At 38.1% G+C, this 27,226-nt stretch overlaps 1 protein-coding gene across 1 annotated transcript in view; it reads right to left on the bottom strand.

Moving 5' to 3' along the window:
* Positions 1–1,758: 1,758 nt before the first annotated feature.
* ZNF469 (zinc finger protein 469) overlaps positions 1,759–27,226 on the bottom strand; it is a 102,843-nt gene continuing 77,375 nt past the window's right edge. The window contains exon 2 of the mRNA XM_044081655.1: positions 1,759–16,400. Coding sequence (XP_043937590.1) covers positions 3,171–16,196 — 13,026 coding nt within the window. The 5' untranslated portion in view covers positions 16,197–16,400 and the 3' untranslated portion in view covers positions 1,759–3,170. The remainder of the gene's footprint in view (positions 16,401–27,226) is intronic.

The raw sequence follows: 27,226 nt of genomic DNA, 5'->3' as shown, positions 1-27,226 counted from the left end.
TCTGTTATTTGGATTAATAATCCTGTCACTGACATTGTAGCTATAATTGACTGCTCTAGACAGCAGGTTTCCACTGTTTAGTAGCTAGTGCATAATAAAAGAAATATTTTTGGAAGTTGTCACAATTCAGATAACAGAAGAATATAAGTGAGGCTCTTTTTCCTTAATAACATCAAATTCACCTTTAAAGACCTATCCTGTGGACTTGTATAGTACACTTGTGCAACAGCTACACACTTAAAAGTAGTAAAAGGTCAGCATTATCTTCTGTAAATCTGTGCATTTAAAACTGAAAATATTGTAGGAAATGGCAATGCGTTGGTACAAACAGCATTTCTGAGTTCATTTTTAATTAACTCTTAAAGTATATTTTCTGCACATGGCAACACATAAAAGTAAGTCTAGCAGAACATAATGCATTGGAAGTGAAGTTAACATAGAGTATCACAGATAAATGTATTATACGAGCAAATTTTATTCTCATCTTTAGGAAGCATTCGACCAGAGAAGATCAGGTACGATTGAACAAAACATGCTTAGTGATAATTACAAAGTAATACCCACAAATGATGTTGAGTTTCTATTGCAAGTTTTATATGGCCATGGTATATCGTGTAATAATTCAAAACTGACACACAGACAGACGGACAGAATTAATTGTATTAGCATTATTAAAATACACTTTGAGGATAAAGTCCCCTGAAGAAAAACAAGGTGTTCTAGGGGTACTAACGCCACACAATTATATTAGTCATTTTTTCACAATCAGATGAAGAGAAGGTGCACTTTATAACCTAAAACATTGTACCTTATTATATAATTTCACCGGTGACATACAAATGCACTTATAACATATAAATCACAAATTTACTGAGGGCTTAACTTGTTGAAAGAGGTAACTCCTGGAATGACCCCCTCCTTGGGGGTCTTCATTTTATATAATTAACTTCAAAAACACTATACCTAGGTTAAGGGTACAAAAATACCATGTCATGGCCTCCCCTCCTAATGATTTAAGCACTATGACTCTTCAATAACTTACCAAGTCTCTGTAGGAGACAGCTCCTAGTATGTTTACATCCAGAAGTCCCTTTAATTCCCATTTGGGGGCTTTGCCGTCCCACTTTTATATAACCAACTTTCAGATCACTGTATGTAGAGGAATGGAATCAAAACACTACATCTGAGCCAAGGCAATAAAAGGTGCAAGGGTAAACAAGGTCAGCAACAGCATCGAGCCATTTGAGGACAGGCCAATCTTCATATGAAGGTCTCTGATAACAAGGTTTATATGAAACAACTGAAATGGGGAGGCACAGAGTCAGAGCTCACAGTCTGTAGTGTCCTAATGTAATTTTTACTTCATCTAGACTACTGAGATCTAAACCTGCTGTTTAAAAACATTTTTGTTATGGTGCAAAATTTACAGTTTTAGATGACAAAAAGTGGAAAGATTGAGATGGGATTAACCTGACTTCATATATTCCGACATTAATAATCGTATTAAATCACAAATCATTATACTTACGTTTTATGTAAGCTGCCAGATAAAATTCAGAAAGTTTAATTATTTATGGTGTGTGTGTGTGTATATGTGTGTTTGTTTGTCATGAACAGCATATGCGGATATTACAATGTAAAGTTTGTTGTTTGTTCTTATATTGAAAATATGGGCACTGAAGGTTTCTTTGTAAAGTAGCTTATAGTAAATTTTAATAAAAGAAACTTGAATCTTATGCTACACACATTAAACATGTTTAACTCATATATTTTTTATTTTAATTAACAACATTGTTGAGAGGCACTTTTGTAGCACACAAACAACATGAAACTGCAAATATGCTTTTTTGACAAAATATTAAAATAAACTTTTTTGACATATGCATTGAACCCAAACATATTACCTACATTTTTATACAATAAAACATAAAAGATAGATACAAAACAGGAATATAAAGCATCTTTATATCTAATTTAAGAACTTGCAGGATAGTCAAAGTGTACTCTGAATGTTTTATGTATCATCAGTGCACAAACACACCTCCTTGATTTGGGAGTACTTCAATAGCATCATTATTATTATTATTATTATTAGAATTCTTCTTCTTATAATTCAGTGTCCTTATCTGCACCTGAGTTTGCATTCTAACTTAAAATAAGTTCCATTTGCATACAAGTTAACATGATAGATGCTTAAGGATTTCAGCTCTACTGAGTACCAGCATTACGTGAATCTTGATGTTGAAATTTCACTTCTTAACCTTCCTCTTTTCTCAAGGAGAACTGTTTTCACATTACAATGAAATAGCACCAGTTTCTGAATGAAGTCCGTTGTTTAAAGCTGCATATATTACAGTAAGACTATGAAACCAATGTGTCCCTTGGAGATAAAATGATGTTGCTAGAGAGAGTAGCACAATGTACTTGTAAGGCAACATACCGAAAAAAAAGGACTTTCCGCTATAGTACAGTAAATATGAAGATATAGTTGTCCAGGACAGCATCATCAACTCCTTTGTAACATCTAAAGTGGTCACACTGAAAATACGTTCTGGAGAAAACCCTACCTCTGTTCCAAAAGGTTGAGTTGCCAATGGCTTCTGTAATTCCAAAATCACCATCAGATGGCAGACAGTAAACACCTAATACAAAGTTTTGTCGCAAATAAAAGTCTGAACTTTAACAGTTATTGTGTGACTCATTATTTCGTAAATGATTTCAAATTTCTACGAAAATAAGTGTGCAAAACATTCTTTGCCCAGGACATTTCAACTCACTTAAAAATGTCTGCCTTCAAGTATTTTGTTCAGTAATAAAACAAACTTGCTTCTAAAGCAAGCAGGATTGCAGGTTCAACAATAGTTTGTAACCTAAACTGAAAATAACTACTGAAATGTCAGTTTGCCTAACAAGATTATGTTTTCTATTGTGAAACTCAGTAACAACATCAACAAAATACCAGGCATCTCCATGCACAAATAGATTAACTAAACTATGTTAGCAAACAAAAAAGCAAATGTTTTCACAGATGCAGAAGTGCAAGTTAGGTAAAGCTAAAGAGAAATACAGTGCTGTAGGAACAATACATTAATTGTTTCATATATTTTTGCCTTGCAGCTATTCTGAACACAGTATTTCAGTACCCACTTAAATTTAGTATTTGTAAGAATTTACTCAGAGAGGTCTTTTCTTAAAGGGATTTTGAAGCTAGTCAATTTCTGCCCAAAAAGCTGACTCAGCAAATTGTTCTGTGACTCTGCAGTTCTGTAATTTTGAGAGTCAGCAGGTTTCAGACTTGAGGCTGATCTATTTTTATTTATGGAGTTATTCATAGGAGAAGAGGGGCCTTTGAACATTATATGATGAAATGTTCTTCCAAAGGACTCCTTTTTACATTTGAATTCCCCATTACCATGATGTATGTCCACTTTTTTCTGGCCATAGCTATCAAAGACAATCCTTTTTAGCTGATTGTTAATGGCTCCAGTTTTAGGTTTATTGTGTAATTTATAGTTTGTGGCATTATCTTTAATGCTGGAAAGATTTGCAAGGTTATGAATGAGATCAGTTTTTTTGGCATTTACGGTATTTTCACATCGACCTGGACTATGCACACGGACCTTTTTTTTCTTATTAGTTTCTACATGCTCCCGGACATCAGTACTAATTGTATTGTTCAATGGCTTATGCTCTTTCCTTTTCTTAGGATAACATTTGAGTGATACTTCAACACATTGCTTCTCACTGGGTGTACAGGAATCAGGATATTCTTTTGCATTGTTTGATGTTTCATTTTTATTCTGTCCCAAAGTTAGTTTTGGAACATTTGTTATTCCTTTAGTTACGCTGACACCAATACTTTCCCTTGAGTTACAACCAAAATCAGGTGTCAGTAGCTTTTCTGTTGACAAAGGCGGAATTTGAATGCTGTTTACTTTATTGAGCATCAAATTGTTATCTGTTGTTTGTTCTTTGACCACATTACAGATGTGCTCATTCTGGTTACAAATGCTGCCATCTTTTCTACTACTGTTTGACACAAGTGGCACATTTTTGGAAGGAAGGGAGTCTTGGATAATGATATCTTCTTTTGTTAAACTTTGTACATTTGCAGATGCAACATTTTGACTATTCCATTGTGGTTGCTGAGCCTCATCACCTGAAATCTTCTCGGTGACATCAGAAAATTCAGTTCTTTCCTTTTCTTTATCACAAAGAGGTATTATGTTCATAATGTTTTGTGGTGAAGTAGGATTTTCACAAAACAGAGGATTACTTTCTGTATGATTTGTAACTGGAAGGCTAAACCCAGCATATACATCTTCAGGAAAATCTACAAAACGTGATGCACTCTGTTTATCCTGCGATGAACCAGTGAAGTTGCCAGTTATTCTTAGCTCAGCATTATCCATAAAATCAGTGGGAGACAGTGCTTCGTAATTTTGACTACTACTTTCCATAGAAAAGCTGGAAATTTCAGCTCCTTCAGTTTCATTGAATATACTCTGAGAAAGAGGTGGAGATAAACATGGCAGCTGAGGAACTGCATCAGCCTGAGACTGACCATCCTCCAGCTGTGACAGAATTTCTGTGAAATCTCCAACCACATCTTCAGTTTTTACAGTGCTGTTTTGTAAACTTGATGCAGGAATGCTGTCCACATCTGGGAATAATACTGGAGGCACAGGCATGTTTTTCTCACATAAATGCAAGTCCATCTCATTGCAGAGCTGTAAATGTTTAATAGATGTGGGATCTTTAGTGCACGTGAAAGACGTTATATCATCCTGAGCAGTCCTTGGTTTTTTGGTAGGCAATAGGCAGTCAGATAGAAGTGTCTCTGGCTGCTGACAGTTTATCTCTTTAGTTGACATGTAAGGTCTCATCACTCCCCTAAATTTAATTGTTGTATTACCACCTTCAAGGTGCTTTTCCATATGCCTGTCATACTGTTCCTTTTTAGAAAATGTGTAATTGCATGTGCTACAGATGAATGATTTTTTAATAATATGCATTACATCTGCACACAGCTCACATGCATAAAGTGTAGTGTGCTTAATTTCAGGTTCTTCCATTATCCCATGTTCTTTATTCAGATGATTTCTGAGATCTGCCATATCCTGAAAAAATACAGGGCACTTATGGCACAGATACATCTTTTGCAAACTGTGGACAACTAAATGTCGCTGAAGCTTGAATGGCTTTGGAAACTGTTTTCCACAGTGATGACAGTCCCTAGAAGGATCTTTGCAGGCTGGATGCATTAAATTGTTCTTGTGTACTAAATCGGCTTTTGGGGCATCATCAGAAGATGGACTTGTGGACACTTTGATAGAACTGGTGGTATTCAGTTTATATTTAGTATCACTGTCAGTTGTCACTTTATCTGTTGCTTCCTGCTCATGACAGTCACCAAAGACCTTGCTGTCCTTATTTAGGGAGCACCTGTTGTCTGCTTCTGAGTGTTTTGATGACTTAGCGAGTCTTCTAAACAGGATTGTGTTCAAAAAGTTTGTGACTACATTGTCATCAGTGAAACAATCCATAACTGATTTCTGAGCTTGCCCTTTCCTTGCAAACTGAGTTGCATGTTCTCTCAAGTGTTCATTGTACATCCACACATCAGATATTTCTTTCAGGCACATACCACATGTCCAGAGGCCAGCTTTCTTCTTAGCATGTTTTTCATTTAAATGGTCCCGCAACTGTTCTCTAGAGCTGAACTTACGCTGAACACACATGTAACATGTTGGTGGTGGTGATGGATTATGGGAAAGCTTATGAAAATCTAGCTCACCTAGGGTTAGAAACCACTGGAAACATACTTTGCATTTGTACTGCTTGGTCCTTGTAACAGTTCGGTTTTTTTTAGCTGTTTTATTTCCTTCCAGTTTAGTCCTGCTATACGTGTTTGTGTCCTCTGCTTTGCTGGTAGAGTGAAAGCTGTCAACAGCAAAATTACCACCTTGATCATTGGTTGTAAAGTAAGAAGCATCTCCAATTTCCAGTTTCGTGTTCAGTGCTTCCATGTCAATTGTGTGAAACTCAGAACAGAGGCTGCCTCTAGCTGTCTCATCACAAGTTTCAGCAGCAGCCAAAGACAGTGGTATTCCTTCCTTTTTGACATCACTGGAAAGCTTATTTGGCATTTCATTATTTGCATTCTTCACTGTCTCATCAGAAAAATCTAGTTTTGTTGACTTTACATGTGGTTTACATAGAACTTCTGTTACTTTATTTTGATACAAGAATTGTAATTCAGCTTTGGTGGCTTTGCCAACAAAATCCCCAGCCTGATAGTTGTCCTCTAATTCAGTCTTAAGTGCCTCGTCATATAGATCAAAATTTATATTCTTAGCATTTTTGTTGTTATGATGCATATTTAGTAATAATGCATCATCAACAGAGATTGTCTCATATTCACATACGATTGGCCTTTCCCCACAACCAGAAATGTCATTTTGGTGGTCTGGATCCTGTGTGTCACCATGTACAGTTAGCTGCGCTGAAGTTTCATTCTCGCACACTGTTTCAGAATTACATTTCATTTGTTTATTTTTGTTTCCATAAACTCTTACGCATCTTCTTCTAATCACATTCTCACCTCCAGGAAATAACTGAGAAAACGTACTTTCATCATCATACAAATTATGCAAATCTATTTCTGATGGTGTAGCACTAGATGTAGGCATCTGATTTTGCTTTAGTTGAATATCTCCAGAGCAAATTACTGCCTCCAAATATGCATCTTCATTATCTAGGCGCTCAGCAGTTTTGTTCTGTTGCTTATTCGAGGAGTTCTCATTGTTTGATATTCCAGACGCTAGGGTTTCATACATATCAGGAGCGCCGAAGGGATTTTTATTATTGTTTACTTTGCATTCATTGAATAAATTATTTACTGGGGGATAGTTCTTCTCCTTAATATTACTGGACATCTCCTCATTTGCATTATACTCTCTCTTTTCAACATACTTGTCAGCATCTTCTCTAAAAGGCATTGCCTGCCATCCATCTTCAATGATAGCACCATCACATCTGTGTCCTTGTATGCTTTCTGTATTACTTTCACAGTATTGCTGGGCATGTACTGCAGTATTCAAGGACCTTTCTTCTTCTGCATTACACTTCTCTTGAACAGGATTCAAAGCTTCTTCTAAATTAGACTGAACATTAGAATGAAATCCATCCTTTTCTTTTACAAATGGTGAACTGCTAGACTGTATGGGACACATGATTGCTTTAAGAAGGTCTGATTTAATTGATTTTAACATACTGTCAGGAATAGTATCCCGGCTATTTTTATGGGTGTCAGCAAACCTACTTTGGCTTCCATTCTGTGCTCCTCGAACATGCTTCTTTCTTTGTTTATTAACAGAAATGGTTTCAGAAATCTCTGATTTTGGAAGACTTGGCCTCTTCTTACTTAAGGATTTAGGTTTGCAATCTGGTCCTTGATTTTCTTCAATACATGTATCTTTCTCAGCAAACTGATGCAATCGCTCAGTCTCAGAACCTTTTCTAGCCTTTGATTTCACAGTTTCTTTTAAAACGTCTGCGGAGTTATGCTCCAGATTAAGTTCACAGGACTCACAGCTTGTTTCTGATATCACTTTAGGGTTACTTGCTGTAGTTGTCATATGGATGAGTAGTTGTTGCACATCTTCTGAAGAAGTTTCATTTTCATGATGACCCACAGAATGCAAGTCATTTTCCTTTAGATTGCTTCCTTCATTGTTGAAGCTGCTATCAACATTTTTTCTCAAATCATTATTCCAGGGCATACTTTTTTCTGAAAGCACAATGTCCAATTTGTTTTTAGAAGCCTGGTGCATCACTGAAGAATCATTACATTTTGCACGATGTTTAAAAGCTTTATGCCTCATCAAGCCTGGTTTTGACCTAAATGATGCTGAACACACATCACATATTACTGCAGATTGTGCTTTGTTCTGTTGCTGTTTTGCAGAAGAATCCTCTTGTGCATGATTAAATGGTTCCCTACTTGCCCTAGACTTCAAGCTGCTGGATACGTCACCTTGTGCTCTATCTGTATTGCTATGCATACTAGCTCCACATTCACTTCCTGGTATTTTCATTTCCATAGAAGTAAATAAGTTAAAGTCTCTAACTACGTCTTGATTTGAGAAAAGGGTATTATCAGACACTTCTGTAAGCTCTGAACTATGTCTAATTCCAGGAGCGGGACTATGAAGATCAGATATTTTTGTTTCATATGATATAGTCTCCTGATCACTTAGTGGGCTACAGGATGGTATACAAAGCCAACCAGTTCTGTTATCTTCACAGCATGGCAGCTCTTTCACAAAACACTTTCCTCTATAAGAACTAAAAATATCATAGTCATCAGTGTTTGAGTTGTGCTCCTTTGGTGAGATGACAGGGCTTGCCACTTCCTGTGGTGGATGCTGTTCGTTAAGAAGTGCTTCTGGTAATGATAATAAGTCATTAATTTGGCTAGCTGTAGAATCATCATCACCAGCTTTGTAACGAGAACACAATACCTCTGAAGAGGGGCACTTGAGTCGGTCTGCAGAGATATCTTCATGTTCAAGAGTTGGTGTGTTTCTTAATGCAGAATCTGCGTCCTTTTCTTCTGATTCACCAGAACAAGCTTCCTTGTAGGACTGACATTCAGTACCTAAGGCAACTGATAAATCTAACTGTGGGAGCAAATTTATTTCAAGAGGGTTTATGTTAGGTGGCTGATCATTGTCACACAAATTCTGAGTGCCATTCTTTTGGTCAGATTGCTGTACATCGCTCAAAATCTTACTAGAAAACTCCCCAAAAGCTTCAGTTATTAGACTGCAAGGAGCATTAATACAAGTTGATACATCATATTCTACCTCACTGTTATTTTGGGGGATTTTAAATGTACCTTTTGGACTAACTGTTCCCGCTTCTGAAATAAAAGGTACTGAACAAGCTGTCAGATTTTGAGAACAGTGTCTTTTCTCACTATCTTTTATCAGATGAGTAGGTGTTTTTAATCTTTCTGATTCATCGTTTGTTGAATGAGGTAGCCCTATAGTACACTTTTCCAAAGATAGTGAAGAATTGCTGTATGCATAAACCCTTTCTCTGATGTGGGCATCTGTGGTAATTATTTTGTTTTCTGAGAGCATTTCAGTGGATACTAAATATTTATCACTTGGCTGAAAATGTTCATCTTCAGTTCTTTGGTATTTTGCATTCAGGTCACAGTTGACAGAGCTTGTACGAGTTTGCAGAGCTGACTCAGCTGTCTGGAAGTCTTCCTTTCCACTGCTTTCTCCAGCTAATGTTAATGGCAGATCATAATCAGATTTATTACAGTCAGATGTGGCCTCTGGACTACTTGCACTCATTTGCAGCTTCACCAAAGTACCTGAAGTTCCTTCTGGAACTGAGATAGCATCTGAGTTGTCTGATTTTTTGTATTCTTTACATGTCACAGCTACAGAACTGCCACCATTTTTCGGCTCACTAATTACCAGAGTTTTACCTGTAAAATGCTCTACCAATGGACTTACAACTCTGTTTAATGATAAGGGGGATGGCGGTTCTGGAGAAATATCTGTTATACATGTTTCGTCTATTAACTTGTTTTGTGGGGGGCTATACAAAGACTGTGCCTGTTTTTCAAGCAGCACATTATCCTTGCAGGATTCTTTCAGTTTATCTGTAACAGAGCGATGCTGTCCATTCACCTCTTCAGATGTGTTATCCAAAGCTCTTAATGTCCCTCCTGAAGTAGAAAACACTGTATGTAAAGAGGAAGAAGTGCATGTTACTGAAGCCTCACATTCTAGGTTACTTGCAGACATAAATTCATTTTGCTTTTGCTCAGGAGACAGATTAGGTGTGGTTTGGCTGGGTGCTGGAACAAGGCCTGAAAAGCATGGCACCCTCATTTCTTCTTCATTGTGCTTAACTGTCCTTGCAACAAAAAGCTGCAGCTGTTGTAAAGGATTCACTGATGATTCTTGAGAAGATGCTGTGTTTTCCATATGGCTGCCTTCTTTTGCTGATACATTGGCCATAGGCTGCAGTTCAGATTCTGTGTCTGTTAGAACCTGCTGCATTTTACAGAACGATGCATTACTGTTTCCACCACTAGTAGGTAAACAAATTTCACTTTGATTGTGCTCTGTATTCGTATCACTTCTCTCAGAGATATGATCATCGTCTCTTTCTGATGGCTGCTGTTCTAATAAATTAATGCTGTTACTTAAATTAGACAGGCCAGTCTCATTAACTGTTACAGAAACTATGCTGTGATCTATTAGTTGTGACTGCTCTGTACTTTTTATATCTAGAGAACAAGAATCATAGCATCCGTGCTCAATTTGAAATGCCTGCAAAGTTTTTTCTTTTACTCTAGCCTGCTCTTCTGTGTTTGTATTAAACACTGAATGTGAGATAACTGCAAGGCTTTTCATTAGTTTCTCTGTATACCTCTCCTTTTCAATCTTGTCATCACAGACCTCTAATGAACTTCTTAGAGACAAAGGACTGTTACAGTTACTTTTAGTATCTTTTGTTCCTGCCTTTACAGAACTGCTAGCTGTTCTTAATAAGTGAAATAAGCCATCTTCTTGTGCAGAGCAAAATGTATTCAATGAATCTGTATCATCACCGAGTGGTAAATGACCTTGTGCCTGCTCATTGAAAGACCTAAGATGGGAAGTCCACAAATTGTCAGGGAGTTCATTAGCCTGGTCCTGAGTTTGATCTGCAGCATTACTGATAGGAATGCTGGCAACACCTTCTTTTGCTTCAAGAAGATTTGTGTCTCGAAAGCTGTCAAAATCACTAGTGAAAAATAACTCATTGTGATTTCCCATATTCTGTTCTACAGTTAGAGAAAAATTGTTAGTGTCTGCTTCTGTACCTGAATTTATTTGTGTTTCCAAAGAATGCCGTGTTTCAGGAGTGCTATGACTTTGTTTGCTTTTTTGAAGTTTATTCTCCAGTTCTGTGACAAGTTTTTTAATCTCCGATTCATCAACCGAAATGCTGGCTGGAAATACAGTACTAAACTCGGACGCAGGTGTGGATACCTTACTTAAAGCAGATGGCCCTTCCTCAATACATTTCTTACTTAGTTGCTTCTCAGCAAAGGGGTTTGTAAGCTGAGTAGTGTTACCTTCCAAGACTGTCGTGACATCTTCCATGAGGGCCCACTCTCTTTCTAGCAAAAATGGTGAATACAAGTGCTGGCACCTTTCACTTCTGCTGGCTTGGTTTGTGTTATAGACTGGGCTATCAAATGCTGTTACTGGAAATTCTCCAAACATTGATGGTGAGTCAAATGCAAATGGCGAGCAGACTTTGTTCTTTTCATTCTCTGCAGGAAAAAAAGTAATACCCTGTTCACTATGGCTCTTTTCAAATGAATTAGTATTAAGTCCAGTATGGCATGTAGGTACATATTCTGCTTGTGAAATGGTTGTGATGACAGGCTTCTGAATATCAGAAGGGCTGTACTTCTGAAATGACTCTTTGGTTTCATATGTATTTCCATTGGAACTCCCAAAAGTGGAGTCGTTACACATTTCTTTATTTAGTATTAGTCCATCAGAGTTATCTTTGAGACAGGTACCCTGTGACTCAAATTCTTTAGAGTCACTGTATGTAACTCTGCTCTTCAAAACATTAATACTAGACTGCCTACAGTTAATGTTGGTACCTGTATTTTCTGTTGCCTGAAACATATTTTTCACTGCTAAAACCATAGGGTAGTCTGTGGTGTTCTGGTTTACTGGTGAAAACTGGTTCTGCATCTCTTTACTAATTTGCACCACATTAGCTGTGTTGTCACATTCTGGAAGACTGTTTGATATGTTATCATTATGATTAGTTGAAATTGCAGGCTTGGCCTCTATATTTCTCTTGGAGTAATTCCCATCAAAATTGATGCTGGAGTCAGTCTTCTCCTCACAACCACTTCCTGTTGAACGTGGCTGGCAGGCTTTGGAAGAAAATATAGTTGATGCAACATATGGTCTGCTTTGGCGTAATTTAGCATCAGTAAGCAAAAATTTAGCAGAGCCAAGCCTTTTAGAAGTTCTTGAGAATTCATAACCTTTAACACAGTTCTCATCAGTGTTGCTATTTCTGTCTGGAAGGTATGGTAGTTTGTCTTTTATGCTTGATGACTTTCGTTTAGAAGTAATAGAGTTATTCTCATTGTCAGACTCCGTTCTGTCAGTGCTTTTTGGACTGGGTGTGCTTTCACTTGAAACATCTGTGGATGTGCTCAGGTCACTACTGCTGGATGACTGTCTGCTTCTCCGAGCTCTCCCGCTATAATATTTCCTTCTTTTACTTTTACTTCCTGCATCCTTGCAAACATTTTGAGATTGGATTTGTTGTTGCTCTGCAAATCTCCAGTTTGTCTCTTTGTTTTTATTGGATTCAACTTGATTTTCATGTTCAGAGTTATATTTCATCTTACCCTTTAAAATGAATTCAGAATGGCCTCTAGTTGTGATTTTTTGGTGATTTAAACCCTCATCATCAGAATCAGAAACATAGTCATATTCACCATACTTGCCAATATGTGTTGTTGGCATCAACTTTTCTGTAACCAGTGAAAACTGAAAATGTTTGTTTCCTTTAACATGCAGCTTATGATGTTTGTTTTTTTGCTGAACTATTTTATGGATAAGTTCTTTGCTCCATGACCCTCCTGTACTCTTTTTCCTTTTTGTATCATTTGCTGGGAACTTGCACACTTTTGAGTCACTCTTTACAGATGTTGCATCCTTACACATTGCCTGAGAAGTATGTGACTGATAATCATCCTGTCTGCCTTTATATTCCAAATTATTCTTTGGTGTGAAGTATGGCTTTAATTTGTTTACAATCCCTTGCTCTTTCGGATGAATAATTTTGCTTCCTCCTTTTAACTTTGAATTTTTCTCTGATGATCTTTCTTTCATTAGTTGGTCTCCTAAATTAGTTCTTGTCCTTTTATTTTCCAGAGGTTTATCTGGAATTTGATCTTTCACAGCCATCAAGCAGGGTTTGATACTTTCTGCACTATTTCTCTTTTCTGAATTCTTGTTTTTGTATTTCTTTCCTACATGACTGTTTTCTTCACAGAAGAATTTGTCATTTGTATGAAGTGCTGTTTTATCTGGCCGTATTTGTTTCAGACTCTCCTCTACAGGAAAACTGTCTTTCACCCTACCAGCCAGTACACTCACAGCAGCCTTTGCAGTGCAGATCTCATCATCTACAAAGCCATCTATGAAGCTGCTGTCAATCTCTGCATTATCTGACTGGTAACCAAGGCCATTCAGTGCTTCAGTAATCAAACTGTCAAGTTTGGCATCAATTTCCATTTCAGAAGCTGTTACTGGCAATGAGTTTGCTGCAAGACTATTTGCCATGCTAGGTTTTAAGGAATCATCCTTAGTTTCTCCTTTGTTATCACAGTCTAGGAGAAACTCACTGTTTTTGTTTGAACCTTGTAAAACCAAACTGAGATCAAAAGGCCTTGATACTGATAAGCTTGAAGATGGCAGGGAAGTATTAAATACCTCTGACTGATATCTTCTGCAATCTCGTGAAACATCTTTGAGCTCTGTCTGACATACAGAATGTGATCCACAGTACTGGCGGTGGTCCAGAAAGGATACAAGGTTGTTGAAATTTTGGTCACATTGTTTGCAAGTCAGAAGAATATCTAGGTGCTCTAGACTGGCATTGCTAAGTGAGCTGGTTAGCATATGGTGTGATGAATATGGTGGTGGAGGCTCACATTCAAAGTCATTTTGACATCCCTTGATATTTTCCATGTTTGGTCTGTGAAACTGATGCTCCTGAAGGTTGTTGAGATTTAGATTATCCTTGTTTCCTGCATTAGGAAAACTGAGGCTTCTTAAAGGATCAGTCTGATGGTACTGAAGGAGGTTAGTAGCCATCTGGTCAGCAGCTGGAAATATTTTGTCTTCTTTCAAGCTGCATGATTGATGACTAAATGTTGATGTTGTGATGCTTTTCTGCAATTGAATGTCATCAAGACTAGTGTTAGAAGGGCTACTAGATACTGGAGAAAGGGTTGAACATGTGCTACTGCATGCTGGGTTAGGAACAGGTGAAGCTTGAGGAGATGCATATGGAGATGACATGACTGTGACAGGGGCCACTGTTGCTAAATGGTTAGTGAAACTTCTTGAAGAGACTGTTGGTACAGGGTGACTCATCCCAAAGAAACCATTTTTATATCTAGAATCACTTACTGTTGAGTCTACGTCTCCTCCATTTTCAAATGTGAAGTTAGCTGCATTGCAGTTTTGTGGAACTGCATTGACTTTCATGCTAGTGTACCCGTCCCCTGTCATATGCATTTTGTTGTGAAAACCTGATGAACTGTTAAGGGGTGCATTTGACTGGGCTGGCTTACCCCCTTGCCAGTCCACAGCAGTAAAAGGAGTTTGGTTGCTGAGCTGTCTGGACAGATCTATTCTGTTCTGGTTCGGCATTGCTGCAGTAAGTTGTATTTGTTGCCAAGGCGACCGATTTTTTGACATTTGCTGTCTTTGCTCATTACTTGACTGGCAGTGAAATGAAAAATGATTTCCAACAGAAGTGGAATAAGGTGCACAGTTCTGCCCAGCAGCAGAGAATATTGTGTTTGTCCCTTCCCAAGTCTGTGGTACTTGGGAATGGGGTTGGACTGTATTTGAAATGTTTTTGTCAAAAGGCACTGTGGCAGTCTTTACACCATTAACTGATGTACTGTAAGATTTGGTCTGAAAGTGCTGTTGGGATAAAGAATTCTGTGCTGCATTCCTCCTTACAGAGTTCCCTTGGGGTACCATTTGATGACTGGCCCCATTATCTTTTGCAGCTGAGACTCTCTTATGAATAGACGCTGTATTGTTGTTGTGTAAACTAAACTCACTGGATGGAAAAGTAGACTGGTTCTCTGAGAAAACATTCAGAGTTTGCTGTGTAGCACCTGAAGAATCATTAGCACCAGAGGATATAGCACCATTAATATCACCAGGATGCTCATTCCGCCCTTTGTAGCAAGGGACAGATGCCTGATGTAGAACACTTTGAGGCTGAACATGTAAAAATGGAGCCTGCTGGGAAGGCATAACATATGCCCTGCCATCTTGCTGCAAGCTGTTGTAATGACCATTGCTAGCAGAGTCATCTTTGCCTCCTGAATGGAAGACAAAAGCACCATGAGCTGCCTGACTATGAGCCAGGGAAGAGTCCAAATAATCCTGACTCTGAGCACTTTGGTCACTACCAAAGGGGACTGCAACTGCATCCTGCAAGTGCTGGAATGGATAATGATACGGCATAAGTTCAAAATCCTGTGTATTGGATTTGCTGTTTCCTGGAAATGTGTATGGTTTCTCTGCAGAGACATCATAGCTAGATGATCCAACATCCTTGTCTGCAGCATGCCAACTGTCGGCCCCATTGATTTGGAAATCCGAATACTGTAGTTGACTGTCTGCATTCGCAGTGTCTCTAGAAATGCTTGTTGGTTGCTGTGTTTTTACTGTGTGATGTGGCTGTGTTGAAGCAGCAACCTGGGAAGTATAGCTTGAGGAGGTAAGGTTCACAGAAGAATCTGAGAAGCACTGGTTAAAACTGAGATCATCTAACTGTAATGCTGTTTCACCTTCCGGTAAATTGGAGATGTGAAAGTGATAACTGCCTGTTACAGGACCACGATTTGCATTTGCTTCTAATTTTTTTTGCGGAGTTACTTTTTGTTGTGGATAGGCTATTCCAATAGTAGGGTTGGCCCGGGAGTTTGCAATGCTGAGTCTATAAAGCTGATGTGGATTGCTATCTCCTTTTCCAACCCTTTTTGTTTTGTCTCTCAGACGATTTTTACTAGTGGGTGACTGCGGGTTACCCTTGTTACTGCTCCAAGTTCCATCACAGGTAAACTGAGATCGGCCTTGCAGAGATTTAAAGTCAATCTTTCCTGCTTGCTGTGGTCGAATCACAGCTTCCCTTTGAGTATGAGACTCCTTTTCTTTGATGCAGTAGTGTGAACCAATTTCTGAAGTATGATCAGAGCTGTCCAAAAAATTGCCACAAAAATCCTGAACGTCCTTCTCGGTGAAGTGTTCACAGACAGCCTCTCTGTCTTGTTTGCTTTTTTTTTCAGAATCACTGATCCCATAAACATGCTGGGTCTCTCCCGTCATGATACTAAACCATAGGAACTGAAAATAGCCGTTTCCTTGGTATCACATCATTAGGATCTTTTTCGTCTTCTGCCGTACATGGCATTTCATCCTCCAGCTACATCCATTCTCTAGCAGAATCTGTGCGAGGTGAAAATAATTCGATCTGCATTCTAGTTTGCCAAGATGTGTCTGACGTTACCCATTTTTGACGAGAGATAAGCCCTAGAATAAAAGAAAATAACAAAATGAGCATTTTGAGGAGTCGAAGACAAGCAATGCTGAGCTGTTTCATTAGTTTTTATTTAGCTTTTTACCCCATAATATGCACAGATTAAACACCTTATTATCAGTCAAGGCACATAAGGTAATTTTACAAACTGATTTGTTAAAAAATTAGCATTCAGATCCAAGGAAGAGGAGACCAGTATGTGCATTATTATCACACAAGTCTGCAGGATTTGTCAAAGAAGAATCTACAGTCTTAATTGGCAAATCTCTCTCTCTCTATATATATATATATATATATATATATATATATATATATTTATATATATATATATATATATATATATATATATATATATATATATATATTTTTTTTTAACTGGGCAAATTATTTTTATTATGGACAATAAAAACAAGTTCACAACTGAGTTGCCACATAGCTGTTTACCAAAAAACTGCTTGAATACTGAAACTTAAAGTAAACTCCACGTTTTACACATTGTTTATCAAAGAGTATTACAACTTTGACAGGAAAGCATGTTTATGATAATGAAAATAAAAGAGAGGCAGCACTGACAATCACAAAAAAAGGAAGAAACAGCAAATGGCTATTATATTTACCAGTGATTTAACATTGGTAGCCTGACATACCTCTCAACCTCTTAGAACAAGAAATCTGGACAAAACCATAAATAAAAGTGGGACAAAAGCCCAAAAATAGGGACACTTTTTAAATATTGCTCTTACAAACTTAGAAAGTTGATAAAAGAACAGGTTTTGCATTAGTATGAGTTTCCTAAAGGGTATGAAGTCTGAAACTGAAACGTCTGTCGTCATTTTTTAACTTTATTCTTTAATGATTTGCTGCTAATTTGCCAGAAAACCACAATTTCATGAAAAACGGGCCAAAAATATTGGGCAAAAATCTGGACATTCTGCAAAAATCTGAACAGTTGAGAGGTATGTAGCCTGATAGCCTTTTGGTTTCATTGCATTCTACTGATATATATACATACATACATATAAAGTCTATTAAAAAGCCAACAAAAACAAGTAAAGTTGAAAGAGTCAAAAAAAATGTGGACAGCAATATTTCCATGCTCAAACACAAAAGCTAAGAGCATGCAAACAAAAAAAAAACATTTTTGCTGTCCACACCCCCTGCTAATTAAAGCTATCATACCTGGGATCATACAGTACTGTGGAAAGGGCATATTCCTCAACTCAAGTGTTATAACAACATTGCACAAATACAAAATCAACCCCCAAAAGAATGACAGTGAAGACATCATTTTTAGCCTAAACTGTACTCTGAAGGAAGAACTGTAAAAATGAGAAAGACTTTTCTATGTTTATGGCTACAGCTGAAGGGAAAGAAGGCAGGTAGCTGTAAGTAACAGCACACAGTAAAAGAGCTGTTGAATTCTCAGAGACTCATTCAGTTAATAACATCTTTGGAAGGGGTAAGAATGAATAGCTATGGATACTAAGCTACTTAGCTCTGTGGGCTTTTCCAAGAACAGAAACCTTAAAATGTGAAGGCAGGATGATGTAAGAGCCAGTGACACAAATGTTCAACTAAAGTATTGTTAAATACTGTCTTACTGTATTGTATTTAAAAATCACTGTCTTATTGTCTTATGGTTTGGGTCTTCCCTAAAAATGTTTCACAGTCCAGTACATTTGCCTGGTTAACAAATGTATAAAGAAATAAATAAGTGGATTTCATCTAAACTTCCGAGGCTAAGCTACATGGGGTCTATATTAGAACACCAAAGTTTCAAAATTTCGAGTATTCTAATATCGACCCGTTTTCAGCGAATGCTGAAAATATCGAAGAAACAGAAAACCAAATTTTTTCCTAGGGAAAGAATTTGGTTGTCTGTTTCTATTGCTTCGGTATTTTCAGTGCTGTGGTGGAAAGTTATGGGTCGGGTTCAGGTAAGTGTGTGATTGTGTGGACATGAGGGTTAGGGTGGGTTAGGTGAGTTAGGGTTAGGGTGCGGGTCAGGTAAGTGTGTGATTGTGTGGACGTGAGGGTTAGGGTGGGGTAGGTGAGTTAGGGTTAGGGTGCGGGTGAGGTGACAGTGCGATAATGACGGACATTAGGGTTAGGTTTGAGTTAAGGTAAGTGGATAGTTAGTGGTGTATGTATAGTTTAGTGTAGGGTTAGGTGTAAGAGTTTAGGTGTATGTGTGTGGATTGCTGTTTGTTTGGTGTGCTTGTGTTGTGTGTATGTGTTATGGAACAGCAAATTTTTTCCCTAGGAAAAAATTTGCTTTTCTGTATGTTCGATGTTTTAAATTTTCGATTAATAAGGTTCGATATTAGAACACTCTGAATTTTTAAAGTTCGGTGCTCTAATATAGACCCGCTAAATGGGCATTGAAAATATGCATAAATGAAAAACAAGTAAACTATTCTTTAATTTTATGCGGCAGTGCAGAGGGGCCATATTTCAGAGAAGAACGTGTACTCTTAGAACAGGAAATGCCAAGTTTTGCTTGCAGTTTCCTTTAGGCTCCAGGGTCTGATGGTCAGTTCAGGCATCTGGATGCTTCTTTGTTGAGTTGGTATACTCTTCCTCCAGTTACTCAGGTTTGCTACTCTATCCAGACAACATGCTACTTGGACTTTTGACTGCTTCTATAAACATAATTGCACCTAGGGTTTATAGTTAGAGGTTTTTCTCTTCAAGTCTCCACTATGAATAAGTCTGCAGCCTAGCATGATGATCTGATTAATAAAACATAATAAATATACAGTCAAAACAAACAAGAAAATGTAGACATAATAGTTTTGGACATCCTGAATGTGATTGTTCTATAATAATGAAACAACCAGGCTGTGTTAACCAGTGAATTCAAAGAGTTAAGAGTGCAACAGCTAATATGACATTTCACTCTGCAGAATGTTACACCATCTAAAATACACCATACAAAATAAGCACTAACTGCATCAGAGACAAATTTAAAAGAGAACATGGAGTGTACTGTTTTTAAGATTGAAATACCAAAAAATATAAGAAAAATAATGTTCATAAAACTGCAAATATATCCAGGAGCAACATAACATACTGTGTAGAAAGATGCAGTTTCTCATAGCACTGGAAAAAAAAAACAAGATTGCAGTGCATAAAGGAGTAAGTTTGCTAAGGCTGCGTGATGAAGAGTTTACACTGTAGCAAGGCCTGCTTGTAGAATGACAGGAACTCAATAGAATGTGGTGTGGTGGGCTACAGAAAGTGTGACTGGAGGGAGTAGGTATGTGGGCAGAACAGTACTGATCAGAATCATTAAACATTTTTATTCAGTTGGTGATGGGAAAATCCAGTCAGTGCTGTGTGCAAGTTTGAACTGGTGCAGTGCCCACATGAGCCAAGGGTAGCCAGGGTATTTTAGTCAATATTAGGATCATGTATAAGGAAAAAAGCTCCAAGAATTGCCAATAGAGGGATGCCAATATGTACTAATCACTGGTAGGTCACTGGTTTGGGAAATTGCAGGCATTGACTAGTGATAAAATGGCCAGGAGGAAGGCATAGAGTTCCAGTCACTGACACATGGAAGTTTCTAATGAGAAGGGGACATGTGTTACATTTGGGCAGGGCACTGAGAAACCAATCACGGGCACACATAGTATGTGTTAGTGTGCCCAGAAACAAATCATCGGTGAAGAAGAGGTTGATAGGTACTGCTGGTTGTGAAATGATGCATGGAAGGAAGGAATATAAGACATCTGATAGCAGACAGCTAGGGTTTCTAAAAGATGGCTTTAGTCCCTGACAGGTGTGGAGGTTGGGAATGGTGCCAATGTTACCCTGGTTTGGTAGGGAGTTGGGGTGGGCACCACATGTGGCAGACAGTTAAGTTGGTGGGAAACATCTACTGTTGCCAGAGTATTGTAAGACAGACAGTACTACTGGATTTCCCACCATAATCTGCTAGATCTTCTACCATATAAAGATATATTTCTGAACTGCATGAATATATTTAAGGATAGTTTCCACGTCCTCAGTGTAATAGCAGCAGTGGTAATCAAATATTAGATGCAGAATCTTGAACTATACTCCCTATGCCAGTGGTAAGTGTGGCATATGGGGCTTGTGCCATGTGTAAAATAGCTTAGGAATCCCACTGTGTAAAATTTAGGTTCAATAAAATCTTCCAAATCTCCCAAAGTGCGATATATTATTTGTCTGAAAATACTATTATATAAATATTTTTGTCTGCTAACTCCTCAGACAAATAAAACTCCACTATCAGAGGATGAGAGGTGCCAAAGGGAAAAGGAGCAGGAAAGTCAATGGTGATCCTCTCGGTAAATTTTAAGATAATTTCAAATATCATTAGAATAAAAAAGTTTTAATGTAAATCCTGCTAAGAATGAATGACATAAACCAGAAGAGAAGAAACACATGCTAAATTGTCATTTGAGGAGGGTAGAAGGTGTAAAGCGTAATGCCTCACTGAGGGGAGTCAGTAAACAAAGGTTAAAGAGTACAGAAGTGAAATAAAGTAGATGTGGTTGAATAAAAAGAACAGCAGAGATATAAGCAGGGTATGACTGATGAGCTGAATGTGCTGAAATATGATGGCAGATAGTTTAAAACAGATAAGGCCAAGAAGGGCCTGGCTACTGTAGAAAAAAAGTTTGTGTTAAAAACTACAGATATGGTCCTAGCTGGAATTCTGGAGTCACTAACAGTTGCTCAGGACCTTTGGCTTATATTGTTGTTATGGGTCATTGTAATTTGGTTATTCAGCAGACATCTTAATGAAACTAGAGCAAGATATTGGAGTTTAAACCAATCTGTTTAGCAATCTGTAAACCAAAAAAAAAAAATACTAATAATAATAAATAAAACAGATGGTCTTTGAGCAGATAGTCATATAGCTTTTACACTTGTAGAACCTGCATCTGAAAAACAGTAGCTGTGCCTCTGGTTCCTGTAACACAGTGAGGCATCCTTACCAGTGCATGCAGGGACTGAGCCAGGATTCCTGAGACTTTGTCTACTTGCACTTCAACTTCTAACATATAAACCCACTAAATGTTGTCCCCTCCCGCAAGACCAGCCATACCTGTGGACAGCATAATATTTTAATGACGCAATAGAAATTTCTGAAATTACAATTATAACCAACCTGGCATTCTTAAAAAAATCCTGCTAATAAGATTTAAAATGTTTTAAAATAAAAGCATGGTCAATATATGTCAAGGCATTTTTAAATTCTGTCACATGTCATTGCACAAACTAAGTAAACTACTTTTAAAAAAAAAAAATTTGCCATGGCATACATGCCTTACACCCTTGTACACCTCTTGTGAATGAAAGGAGACATTGTTCAGAATCGACAGATATGCTCGTTGCCACTCCACCTCGATGATCTAAGAATAAGCATAAAGAGGTACCTGCTATGCACACAAACCATACCTGTCAACTGTTCATAATTTTACAGAATATGCAGATTTTTTTCCTCATATTTTTGGTCTGTTAATTATAAAATGTGTGTTTTTCTTGCAAGTAGTCGATAACTGCAGTCATGGAACAATGGCATATATATGAGTGTACATATGACATATGAGTTTCAGACAATATCTTTCAGCAAATGTTTGTTAATTTAAAACCTGCTGTTCTAACAACTTTCTACATTTCAAAGATTAATGTTTAAAATCTGTCCCTATTTTTGGGAATTTGTCTAATCCATTACATTTGGTTCTGTACAGATTTATTGAGCTAAGAGGTTGAGAGGTATGATACATACACTGTATGCATATGTTTCTGGGCAATTTGTAGGATTACCAATTCAGTGTATCAAGTTATCTATGTGATGTGTGAAGAAAATGGAGTCCCTTGTGAGAGTCCACACAGATACAGGGAGGGCATACAGTATCCAAACAACAGTCTCCCTGGAAGAACACCAAGTAAGACAACTGGGCACTATGAGATGACACCACTAACTGCTGCTCCAATGTGTTCTCCATACACGTGTGCATATGTATGCATACTGTAGTACAGTAGTGGTGGTGGCTGATCCACTTACATGTGGTAGCCTAGAAGGGTCAAATGTCACAGTGGTGCATGGTTCCTAGAAACACCTATGTGTATGGAGTATTTGAAGGACATTACCCTAGTATGTAGCAGATACATGATCTTTCGACCTCTGGAGTATCCGTTGAGGATTGTAAAAAATGCTTGCTAAGTGTTCAGTGGTTTCAGTGGAAAGTGGAAAGGTTTTGCAGCATTAATCACCAACTAAACTAACCCTCAAATAACCCTTAGCTACATCCTTACTAACATACCCCACCATATAATCATCCAAGGTACTCAGAGACAAAATAGGGTTGGGTTGCACAGTTATGCTTATTAATACCTTGGTGGTAATTAGCCTCGTATATACCTATAAACCTATGATCCTGACTACCGTCTGCAGCATGCATTGGAACAGTTCAGTATTGAATGTGAAGCAGTATGAATGATAAACGGTATACCTAAATCAGTAGTCATGGTTTTCTTCTCAGTGTATTGTATCTGCGGTTGAGGAAGGATTGGGAACCACAGGTGGATGAGTTTAAATATCTGGAAATTTTGTCCATTAGCAAATAAAGGAAGAATAAAATGGGAGATTTACCGGAGGATGGATTCTATGGCATCAGTTTTACTGGTGCTGTACTGAACTGTGGTGCTCCAACAAGAACTGAGTCAAAGGATAAAGGTATCAACTTACTGGTCATTCTGTGTCTCTCCTCATTTATGATTATGAAATTGGTTAACAGATGAAAGGGTGAGATCACAGATCCAAGTGGCAGAAATGAAGTCCTTTTACAGGGTAGTTGGGCTCAGTTTCTTGACCAATCATGGGGATTAGCAGTCTAGGAGGATAACAGAGCACATGCACTGCTCCTTTGGGATGAAATTAATTAAATGAAGTGGTCTGGGCTGGTGATGATGCATTTGGGGTGCCCAAAATAAGAGGCATACTAATCATAACACACTGAGAGAGGACACTGTAGGGCAGATGCAGAACATGTTTGAGGAATTCTCTCTCTCATCCTGCCAGGGAACATCGGTGAGATCTCATTACCATGAACTCCACTAGTACAAGTGGCTTAGGAAATGCATGGGTGGTAAATGTATTATGAGATATCTTCATATGATTAGTCATCAAGCAACCAAGTCTACTAGGAAGCTACAGAGCCCTGTTGCTGGAGAAAGAGTTTCAAACAGAACATCTCCACTGGCCCTCAAACCTTTACTCGCTGTGGAGAACACACTCTGCTCTGAGTCATAAACTGGACTTATCTTAAAAGGGCCAGCTAGCAAAATCCTTGTGGATATTCTGTGGGAAGAAACAGTGATCCAAGTGGAGTTCCAGTGTTAGATTCTTAGTGCATCAGGACTCCTTGATAAGGAGGTGTAGTGGACATTCAATAACCCAAAAAAATAAATAAATAAGCTTGTCATAAAATACTCAGAAACACCAACACTGTAAATATGTTTATTAAGGAAAATTATGTTTTGTAGCTTTTACAGTGTTACCTTAAGCATGTTCAGGAAAAATCAGACAACCACCATTTTTAGAACTAAGATGCATTTTTTTGCCCTTTTGGAACAAATTTCATATTAGTAACCTTGAACTTACACCAGAAAATGCATCAGACTCCTGTACCAGAGGTACTTCATAGATGACGTATAACATCTAGTTCTATTTGTCAACACTGACAGTGTGGTATTTGGCCCATGCATAGATGTATAATAGCTCTTCTCATCAAATCTTTGATCACTACATCTGAAGTTAATAACCAACACTGCATCCACTGAATAACATAATCATATATTGCTTATTATGCAGAACATCTTGGGACTATTATGAAGCTTCCGGTGAAACTATTCAGACTAGCCAAACTTATAGAACACTTGCACTTAAAAATTTAGCTTTCAGCTGTGCAGTCCTAGGGTTAAAATAATCCATGGTTAGTGCAACACTCCACTTAAGTAAGTACAGCAGTCTGATCTACCATTTAGGCATATCTGAAGCTCAGTCATTAACGTCTGATCAAATAATCACCCATGCAACAGGGTCCACAGACAGACACGAAACTTCACTTTTTAACTGTTCTCACCATACTGGGATGGACAAGCACACAGACAAGCTGGTATAAACTCAGATTCTTATACAAGACTCTGCCACCAAATGTAACCATTTGTAGAAGTACTGTTAAAAAGTGGGACAGATGGTGGTTTGAATAAAGATTAAAGTAAGCAAAATATAAACAGCACTCATCTTTTAGAAACCACATGGTTGTAGTCATATGCATGTCATAAACACCATAATGTATGCACTTTTTTAAATTATTTGTTTAGTGCAGTGAGATGTGGCATTTTAAAAACTATAAACTCATTTATAGTGTGGGTTATATTCTAGAAGATGTGTATAATTCCAAAACTCCTGGTTATAGCCCAGAAGAAAATAATCAGAATATGGGCCCTTCCTGTCTACTGCAACAATATCCACAGCTTCAGATGTGCAGCATCTATGCCACCTAGTGGTCATATGTAGTAATTCACCTTCAGCTTTTAATTTCTATAGTTTGTTTTATTAAAGAAAGATAGACAATAGATGAACATACACACACACACACACACACACACACACACACACACACACACACACACACACACATACATCTAGAGTATGGATATTTCCACCATTTAAATTTAAACCTAGTGGAGTGAAAGCATTTCAGATAGGGATGACAGGTTGGCTTACATCAGGGTTGAATCCTGTCACCAACTTGTCTATTTCAACTTCAACAATCAGACTTGGGCCATGATTCAGAAATTGGCCAGCCATGAGTGGTAAGGCTGAAGCAAAAATGGTTCCTTAACGCAAATGTGGAAACCAAATATTCAGAGACACCTTAGCCACAGTGAGGAAAAGACATCATATGCTAATTTGTGTGTCTGAACCATTTGATCATTACTGCAAGTGCTAACAAGCATCTTGCTGTGGTAACCACCACTGGTGGCCCATGAATCTTGTTGGCACAGGCACCCCCCATTCACCTCCCCTCCACACACACTCAAACACACATATGCACAAACAAGGACAAATCTCCATCCTCGCAAATGCCCATGATTTTGTCTCTTATAATATATGTGTCCCTACATACACAAATGCATTCAGTCAATAATGTCAGACTTTACAGGGTCATACAGCTTATTCTTCATTTGTAGATTATTGCTACAAAATCTGTTGCTGTATTAAATTTTTAAATGATTTAAAGTAATATTTAAAAAGTCTCCATGGTGTCTACTGTCCCCCCCCCCAGCATTGCAGCCACTATTTACTAGTCTTGGGGAGTGGAGCAGCATGGCATTCTACCCCACATACACACATATACACATTACCACCCCTGCCCCCATACACTCACTACTACATCAAGCCCGACCCACCATTCACCTGATCACACACATACATATAAACATACCTACCCTACCTATCCCGCAGCTACCCCCTCTTGAAACCACCCAGGCATACACACACACACACACACACGCACACACACGCACACACACGCACACACACACACACACACACACACACACACACACACACACACACACACACACACACACACACACACACACACACACACACACACACACACACACACACACACACACACACACACACACACACACACACACACACACACACACACACACACACACACACACACACACACACACACACACACACACACACTCACCTGAGATCACTCATACATCTGCGTACACTCACAGATGTAGCCACACACATACACATAATCTCTAAAGCTATCTGTCCCCTAAACTCCCTGGCATTTACTCCTGACATGATCTCACCCACTGAAAGGAATGGGTGAAAGCAAGCTTTGGCTAACTTAATGCAATTGGTTTATGTGGCTCGTTGACTCACTCAGCTATGTAAATCACTTATCGCAGGCATTTCTGGGGGATGCACGACTCATTATTGTATGCCTCTTCCCTGGAGTGTATCATTTTAAATTTGTGATAGGTCAGAGAGAGACAGCCCACAGAGGTGCTGCTTTTCATCAAGTTAAATTTCTGTAGTAGGGCTGTCACTGAAACAGAAATGGCTACTGCCGGTGGTAAAGAGGGCTTTCTACTAGCAGCAATGTTTGTGAATCCCATAGCAGTTGTTACATATATGGTGTATTCTAACATATCAGAATTCTATCCTTATGCAATCTAATATCAAATTATTTTGAGAGACTCGTGTGTACAGTCAAATCAAAAGGATTGCATTCAGAGTGATAAGTTTAGAATGTGTGCTTCAACTTTAATTCCGTATTTACAATGCTCACTTTAGAAAAAGGGATAATTATGTTAGAGCTACAGAAACATCAAGGGCAGCATACTCATTTACTTCCCCTATAGAGCATGGAACAAGGTTTTACAGCTTATCTGTTCTTTTTATTCCTTTTCTTGAGATTAGTTAGTTTACCTTACCAAAACTAATTAATAAACAAACAAATAAACAGGACAGCTTGACAGTTTACATGATGTCTATTAAGTGATCACATGGCAACTTATAAGCTTTCAGTACCTGTGGTAGGTACACCATTCACTTCAGGTTTATATCACATCACTGAATCACAATTAAGCAAATGCCTCTTCCATGAACACCTATTCAGTGACCATACAAGTCATCGAACTAACATTTCAGCAAAACGTTTCCTAGGGCAAACTGATGGTAGTCTGCTCTAGCGACCATAAACAAAACCATAAAACTTAACACCTACACAGGGGGAGA

The sequence above is a fragment of the Protopterus annectens genome, chromosome 8.part1 (assembly GCF_019279795.1).
Source record: "Protopterus annectens isolate FY-2018-M chromosome 8.part1, PAN1.0, whole genome shotgun sequence".
Classification (NCBI taxonomy): Eukaryota; Metazoa; Chordata; order Ceratodontiformes; family Protopteridae; genus Protopterus; species Protopterus annectens.
This window is presented reverse-complemented; position numbering and strand designations above follow the sequence as displayed.